The sequence below is a fragment of the Brassica napus genome, chromosome A4 (genome assembly GCF_020379485.1).
Source record: "Brassica napus cultivar Da-Ae chromosome A4, Da-Ae, whole genome shotgun sequence".
Classification (NCBI taxonomy): Eukaryota; Viridiplantae; Streptophyta; class Magnoliopsida; order Brassicales; family Brassicaceae; genus Brassica; species Brassica napus.
Window position 1 is genome coordinate 9,889,411 of NC_063437.1, and position 8,628 is coordinate 9,898,038.

Here is an 8,628-nt window from a genome sequence, read left to right on the forward strand (position 1 = left end):
GGCTTTATGCATAACCGGTTCTTTCGGATCATTTTCGTCCAAGCCCAACATAGGCCTGCATAGTTCGTTATTTAAAATGGTTAAGCCGATGATTGATTTGCGGTTCGTTTCGGTTTAGACGTTGGTTTCTGACAAAATGACTGAAAATTCGATCTATTTATTGAATTGATTGATTCAAATTGGGCACCGAATCAATACTTGTTTCGATGGGACTGATCAAAATAGAGTCTTGCTTCGGTGAAACATCCTTAATTCGCGAAGACGGGAGCTGTGTAGTTAAAAAAAGATGCAACTTTTCGAGTACAATCTAGAGACTCTATCGGACGATGCGATTCGGGAAATTACAGAAAGCTACGATGGGTTTTTCACCACCGTGGAGTCTCTCATTGCCGGCGCCGGAGACTTCGCAGTCGAGAAGGAGTTCGTGTCTCATGTTTCTACTCTCTGCAACTACGGCCTTGATTCTCTTGTTTGTGACCACTTTCTAAGATCACTCGAGGTAGTATAAAATTTCCTTGTTTGATTCTACTCTGTGCTTCCCGGTTTCTTAACTTAGTGCTGTATGGTTCTTGTCTTGTGATGATCTTTTATGCGGACACTTGTTTTGTTTCAGCAAGCTTTCGACAAGAGTGGTGCATCGAGTTTTGGGCATCATTTTGATGATTACAGCGATAAGAACCATACTGTAAGTAGATACGATGCTTGGTGGATGCCTAAATATTCTGAGATTGACAGTTTTCGTTTTTTTTTTAATTTCGTAAGACTAAAAGTAGATGCTTTTCGGACAGGATTGCGGAGAAGAGGTTCACCAATTGTTGTCCAAAGCTTTGGAAGAAATATCTACAGAGAAGCAGTATAATGAGAAGTGTATATCCATGGTTGTTCATGCTTTGCAGTCGTTTAAAGAAAAAAGACTGAGCTCAGATGCTGAAAGAGCTCAAATTTTTTCGAGATTCCAGTCAATGTTGTCTTCTACTTTGATGACTACTCTCCCTCAGCATTTTCCTGGTATAAACATCTTTCCATGGCTTCTTTTTTTTTGTTGATTTTCGATGAAACAACCATTGGGGGCAGTAGTGATCCTTCCTGATATCTCTTCCACTTGTTTTTGACCATGTTCAGTTATTACTCTCATGAATTTCCTCTCTTTATTATGTATGTTGTTAGAAATACTCCACTGCTATTTTAAGGAAAAGCTGGAGGAGCTAAGCACAATCATGGATGAAGATGACGCCCAACAACTCGAGAGTGATGGCATGGATTTGGATGTTGATGAAGGATATTCAAGACATGATGAGTTTGTGAAGAACATTGGGAAGGTGGTCTGTGACCTTAGAAGCCTTGGTTTCACTTCTATGGCTGAAAACGCTTATGCTTCCGCAATCTTTTTGCTTCTCAAGGTACTTTTATGCATCTGCATCAGTGAGACTTATAAACACTGTATGTGTAGTCAGTATAAATGTAACGTGTGTCCTGTTTGGCAATGTGTATATATCTCCAGTCGAAAGTGCATGATCTGGCTGGTGATGATTACAGGACTTCTGTTTTGGGACCAATAAAAGAATGGATTCAGGTACGCTTAGATTCTCACTGTGCCATTAGACTATTTGGGTTATTCGGCGATTCCTGACATTTTATTTCTCTTTCCAGACAGTCCCTCTTCAGTTCCTCAGTGCGCTTCTTTGTTATATTGGTGATTCCATAAGTTATGATACCACAGCATGTGGCCTTACCTCTCCTCTGGATTGTTGTCCTTCTCCAAGCTTTTCCAAAGTTGTGACTCCTTCCCAAGGAATTGGAAGGTGGAAATTACTACTTGAATATTTTGCGTATGAGACATTGCAAGATTTAAGGATAGCGAAACTATTTGAGATCATTGTTGATTATCCTGAGAGGTATTTCGTATTTCTTTTATCCCCACAAGTTGCAAAAAAGTCTGCATCTCTGATGGAAACTTTGTTCATGCAACAGTTCTCCTGCTATTGAGGACTTGAAGCAGTGTCTGGAATATACCCGACAGCACTCTAAGCTAGTCGAATCTTTTATCTCGTCGCTGAAATATCGTTTGCTCACTGCTGGTGCGTCAACAAATGATATATTCCATCAGTATGTGTTGACCATTAAAGCCTTTAGAGCAATAGACCCATCTGGTGTGTTTCTGGAACCAGTGGCTGAGCCAATCAGAGACTATTTACGCGGACGGAAAGACACCATTAAATGTATTGTCACTATGCTCACGGATGGAAGCGGAGGGAATAGAAATGGTTCCGGAAACCCTGGGGATAGTCTTCTTGAAGAGTTGATGAGGGATGAAGAAAATCAAGAGAATGTTGGGTTTGATGATGATTTTCACACCGATGATAAGCAAGCCTGGATCAATGCATCTCGGTATCCTTTCTGTTGAATATTATCTTGTTCTATCATCTTCCGTGGCATTGGATTTGTCTGACCTGCTTTGTCTTCAGATGGGAACCGGACCCTCTCGAGGCTGGTCCTTCAAAAGGTAGCCTCAGTGAGAGGAAAGTAGACATACTTGGAATGCTTGTTGATATAATTGGATCTAGTGAGCAACTAGTGAACGAGTATCGTGTCATGCTCGCTGAGAAGCTTCTCAACAAGATTGATTATGACATTGAAACTGAGATACGCACTGTCGAGCTTCTTAAGGTAAACTCCATTTCTTTTTTCACTCTTGAGTTTTATCTAGCCAAACTATTGGTCTATTTTCTCCATTGTTGCCAACAGATACATTTTGGAGAAGCTAGTATGCAAAGATGTGAGATAATGCTGAACGACCTGATTGATTCCAAGAGAGTGAACACTAACATTAAAAAGACATCTCAAACAGGTTATATTTCTAACTTGTTCTCAATTTTACCCATGCAATGTGGATTCCTGTTTGAATATTATATGTGTTCATCCTTGTCTTTAGGCGCTGAGGTAGTAGAGAGTGAGCTGTCTGTTGATATTCTTACCTCAAAAATACTTTCAACAAACTTCTGGCCACCAATTCAGGTACTCATATATTCTTCATTCTGATTTTTCATCCATATATGTTAAATAAATATAATTGCTTCCATTTACTTGATTGGAGGAGGATTTTTCAGGATGAGCCTCTAGAGTTACCTGCTCCTATTGACAAGCTGCTATCAGATTATGCCAATCGATATCACGAAATCAAGACCCCTCGTAAACTACTTTGGAAGAAAAATCTTGGCACTGTCAAGGTATGATTCATGTTTTGTTTTGATTACCAGAGAAAGCAGATACTGAAAAATGTAATCTCTTTGAAACGGTTTGGATGAATTTCAGTTGGAGTTGCAATTTGAAGACAGGGCTATGCAGTTCACAGTTTCCCCCACACATGCAGCCATTATCATGCAATTTCAAGAAAAGAAAATGTAACTTTCGTGAATCAACCATTTTGAATAATTTCTTCTTCCAATGTTACTAAAATCGTGTATATCTTTCAGTTGGACCTCTATAGATCTTGCTGCAGCCATTGGGATACCCATTGACCTATTAAACCGAAGAGTAAACTTCTGGATAAGCCAGGTACATTTTGTGGATGTAGTCTCATGCTTGAAGTTTATAAGCCATTCGTTTGAAGAAATAGCTACCTAATAAAGTTTTGTGAACTTAGGGAGTTTTGAGAGAGTCAAATGCCAATGTGTTTACACTTGTTGAGTCCATGACTAATTCTGGAAAGAACGAAAGCGAGGAGATTTTGGCGAGTGATGAAGAGAGTGAAAGATCGATAGCCTATGTGGAAGACCAGCTTCGCAAAGAAACGACAATATACAAGGTATTAATGATGCTTAAGGGCAAATTTTATTCTACTTATCATTTTGCCTAAAAATCTAAACAAATTCTCAACAATGTTTTTCAGAACTTCATTATGGCAATGCTCACAAATGGTAGCATGGCAGTAGATGGGATCCATAACAGACTCAAGGTATGTACAATCAAAAGGCATCAAACCTCTTCTCACATTGAATTTACAAGTTTGTTTTGTTTTCTTTGCTTTGTAGATGTTCTATGTAGCTGATCCTGCTTATGACAAGTCACTGCAACAGCTTCAGAGCTTTCTTTCTCGGTTAGTCGCTGAAGAGAAACTAGAGTTGAGAGATGGAATGTATTTGCTAAAGAAGTAGTAGAACTATTTTATATTTTGTGTTTATGATGATGAAGTAGTTTTGTCCTTTGTATCAAAAATATCTCGTCGTCCCTTTAATGAGTTCTCTAACATCAAAATCTGAAATCCCGAGCCAAAGAATACAGTGCACCAAGCGACTAAGCTAAGTTCACAAGTGAAACTAGAGAAAAAACTTATTGGTCCAAGCCCTATATTAAAGGTTTGCTCTCATATGTTTTCCTATAAACTCAGTTTCTAAAGTTTGTGAGAACATAACTTTGGTTGCTCTAAAATGCAGCCTTCTTTAACTTTTTACTAGACCTTGACCCACGCGCCCGCGCGGATGTTCGTTTTCGGTTTGAATTGTTCGTTTTCGGTTTAAATTGTTATTATGTTTATTATAGATTATGTAATTGTTATATTAAATATCTTATATTATATGGTGATGTAAAAAAATGTTAATGATGAATTACATTAGTTATTTATATCTAAATGGTTGAAACAGATTTTTTTTTGATGAAATTTGAAATTTATTGATACTGTAAAAAGAATGAACATTTACAAGACTCTAAAGTGCCATTTTATAAGATTTACAAGGCAAATGTTGCAAAAAGAAATTCTATCTAGGCGTTGTCCGAAACAACAAACCATCTCTGCATTAAGCCGGCATTCTTGTGATCAGCCCTGTACCGGAGTGACGTTATTCTGTTTCGTATCGCCTTGTCAATAATACGAACCAACTGATCCACACTGCGAAAACCCGCCTGATGTCTCCTCCCATTTCTTCTCTCCAGATATGATAGATGGTTGTTTGAAACACCATTTTGAGCAGAATCTTATCCATGACCTGCAGGTTATTCTCAGACACAAACTGCAGAGTTATTGTCCAATCTGGATCAGTCCTACTCCCACTCAATCTATTTGCCAGCTTATCCCAGATAGTAAATGAGTACGGACAAGCAAAAAAGACATGATCACGGGTCTCATCTGGCTCTCCACACAGCATACAACCTTGCTGCAACCCCCAAACTCTCATTCTGTCACCAGTAGCTAATCTGTTCTTAACAGCCAACCAGACTATAAAGGAGAACCTTGGAACTCCTTGAGCAAACCAAACACTTTTACTCCAAAAAACTGTTGGTTTTCTTTCTCTGATCTGTTCCCATGTTTTTGCCGAAGAGAAACAAGGCTTATAGGATTCATCAGAATGCCTCCATAGCATAACATCGCTGCCTCTGTTGATGTCTGGAACTGGCTCTCTCTGAATGCGAGAGTGCAAGTCATGAAACTGGCGACTTCGATGCCCTCGTACGCTCCAACTCGACTGTGTAACAGCTTCACACACCCGTGCAGAACGAGGAACTCCAAGATAGCATGTTACAATAGATCCCGTGATGTCTATGAGTCTCCCTATTTGTAGCCAATCATCAAACCAGAAAAACGCCGTGCGTCCATCATTTACCTCTATCCGTAGAAACTGGTAGACAAGTGGTCTTAGCTTCAGAAAATAGTAATTTTCTCCATATCCACGACCCCCTTTGATCCTCTTTTACATCCCAAAATGAATTCTGCCGAAGTAAGTACTGCTGTATCCAAGAGACCCAGAGGGAACTTGTTCTCGATAGGATCCTCCAAATTAAACTCATAGCAAACACTTTCGACGAGTCCCGAAGCTTCCTTATTCCTAGTCCTCCTTCTTCTTTGGGACAGCAGAGATCATCCCACGCCACCTTAGCCTTGTGAGTCTGATTTGGTGATCCGGACCAGAGGAAAGCACTACACATGCTCTCTATCTCATCTAGACAAGCTTTGGGGAGGATGAACGCTTGACTCCAAAAATTAACAATGCTTGCAATGACAGATTTGATCAATTGAAGCCTGCCTGCATAGGATAGACATTTGTTCCTCCAAGACAGCATTCTTCCACGTACCTTGTCCAGTAAAGGCGCATAGTCTTGTTTAGACAGAGCTTTTGTAGTTAAAGGCATGCCCAAATACTTCACAGGCAAGCAACCAATCTTAATACCAATCCTCTCTGCATCCTCTAGCATAGGAGAGACACTGCCCCCGGTTGCAAATACTGATGATTTAGTGGCATTGATGTACAGACCCGAGATATTAGCAAACTGCTCCATTACTTCCAAGATACCCCTTAATGAACTGAGAGAGCCATCGCTGAAAACTAGGATGTCATCGGCGAAGCTGAGATGTGTGAGCCTCACTTCCCGACATTGCGGGTGGTAATCAAACTTCCTTGTCGCTGCAGCCTTATTCAACATCTTCGAGAGAATATTATTTAAGATAACATACAGGTACGGAGAAAGGGAACAACCCTGTCTGATACCTCTAGCGCTGGTAAAGAAGCCTTCCAAGCTACCATTCACTGAGACTGAGAAAGCCGCTGTAGAGATACATACCCTTATCCAGAGAATAAACTGCGCAGGCAGACCCATCGCTCGCAACACAGACGTGATAAATGACCATTTAACCGTGTCAAATGCCTTGGAGATGTCAAACTTAACGGCAGCTCTATTGGAATTTGATTGCTTATGATACCCATTAACAAGCTCAGAAGCTAGCAGAACGTTTTCCAGCAGCAACCTCCCTTTGATAAACGCACTCTGATTCTGTTCAATAGCCTCGGGGAGAATAGTCTTAAGCCGACGAGCGAGCACTTTCGAGATAACCTTATAGAGAAAGTTACAGCATGCTATAGGTCTATAATCTCTCATGGTCTGTGCCTCCTCTGTCTTCGGGATGAGTGAAAGGATAGTAGCATTAACTCCAGTGGGTAAGAATCCAAATATAAAGAAGGATTGCACTGAGATGATGAACTCTGCTCCTACAACAGGCCAAGCCGCTACAAAGAATTCCTTGGTGAACCCGTCTGGCCCTGATACCTTGTCGTTCGGCAGAGCTTGCAGTGCAGAGATGATCTCCTCAGCGGAAACAGGGGCTACCAGCCCCGCAGCAGAGCCTTCAGAGCATCGATAGGTTAGTAAATCTTGCAGGAAGGGAAGGGAATCTTCTTCGGTGCCCTGATCTTGTACTTGTAAAATTTCTGAAAGTACATGACCGCTTCCTTCTTGATATCTGCAAGGTCTGTGAGTGTTTCTCCAGCTTCATTAACCAGACTTTTGATGGTATTTTTTGATGATCTTGTCTGAACAGCTCGGTGGAAGAATACCGTATTCTGATCTCCTGCACCCAGCCACCTGACACAAGACTTTTGTCGAAAGAATTTTTCCTCAATGGCTGCCAATTTGTTCCATCTTTCAGTTGCCTCTGCTGCTGCTGCTGCAAAGGTTGCAGGAGATGGTTGAAACAGATTTTTGTTAGTCATATAGTTTGTGTGTGGTAGTTTGTTAATTTTATAGTCAATAAATAAATATTTGATAAATTACTATACTCATTCACTTGCATGAGGTAAAATATTATGTTTTAATATTTATAAATGCATAAGTACATATTTGATTATTAACATTATTTAGTTATAGATAAAATATAGTTTGACAGAATTTATGTATATCATTAAAATCGATCTCCATGGTTTTAAAAAATATGTACATATTTAGAACCTAAATTCGATAATATATAGTTGTAATCCGAATATATATCTAATCTATTATATGGGCTTATAAATTGCTGATGATAAACATTTAAGAGAAAAAGTTTAATAAAAAAAGTCCAATTAGATATCTAACAACTTTACGCAGGAAAAAAACCAGTTAGAAGACCAAAAAAAAACTCTCTCATCGAAAGAAAAGCCAAACAGAGGGATATATTCGGCGAGTTCAACAGGAGAAGCTCAGACGGTTTATTAGGGATTTTGAATTAGAAGATGTTATGAATGGATTAATGGACAGTATCAAGGTACAAATTTCTCTGTATACGGTTTTTAAAGATCAATTCGTTATACTCTGTTTTAGATTAACGCAATGTATTTTTGTGTCTCCTGTTCATAGTTTTCTTGATTGAGTACGAAATCGAGACATAGCCGAAGCAAAAGTGAACATGCAATACATCAATTGAAGAAACGTCGGATGCGGCTGTGGTGATGTTTTGTGATAAGAGTTGAGTTATAATTGTGATCGAGATCGAGAGGAGAGCAGATCCGTAAACACCAAAGGGGAAGCCGACATGAAAAAAAAAAAGATAAGTTCTTTATTATTCATACTCAAAATACCTGTGAGTTGTAAAGTACTTAGAGATTGTTTAGATTGCTTGATTTTTATATACCCTTGTAAAGATAATAAGATGATTGATATTAGTAAAGTAAACGTCTTCACTGAGATTTTTTATTTACTTGAACATAATATATCGTTTGCAGGTAATAGAATTCAGTTTTTTGAAGATATTCTCAAAGATTACAATGAAGCTGACGACAGAGCAGGTTAAAAAGGGTCAAGGTTAGTAAATTCTTGCTGAAGTTAAGTTATTAGACAGATTGGTTATCGGTTAGGTCATAAGATTAAATGAATATAGGACATATA

At 39.1% G+C, this 8,628-nt stretch overlaps 1 protein-coding gene across 2 annotated transcripts; it reads left to right on the plus strand.

Moving 5' to 3' along the window:
- Positions 1–180: 180 nt before the first annotated feature.
- LOC106446011 (anaphase-promoting complex subunit 2) lies at positions 181–4,261 on the plus strand. Of its 2 annotated transcripts, XM_013887680.3 has the most exons (16): positions 182–499; positions 614–685; positions 789–1,008; positions 1,168–1,400; positions 1,502–1,573; positions 1,651–1,895; positions 1,972–2,388; positions 2,466–2,667; positions 2,746–2,848; positions 2,933–3,015; positions 3,108–3,227; positions 3,313–3,401; positions 3,474–3,555; positions 3,644–3,805; positions 3,890–3,955; positions 4,032–4,261. In XM_013887680.3, exons 1-16 carry the CDS (start codon positions 287–289, stop codon positions 4,152–4,154), a joined length of 2,502 nt encoding a protein of 833 aa, XP_013743134.1. In that variant the 5' UTR covers positions 182–286; the 3' UTR covers positions 4,155–4,261. The 2 variants fall into 2 exon arrangements, with proteins under 2 accessions (XP_048633409.1, XP_013743134.1); XM_048777452.1 differs by having other exon boundaries at positions 181–499; positions 2,466–2,848.
- Positions 4,262–8,628: the final 4,367 nt, after the last annotated feature.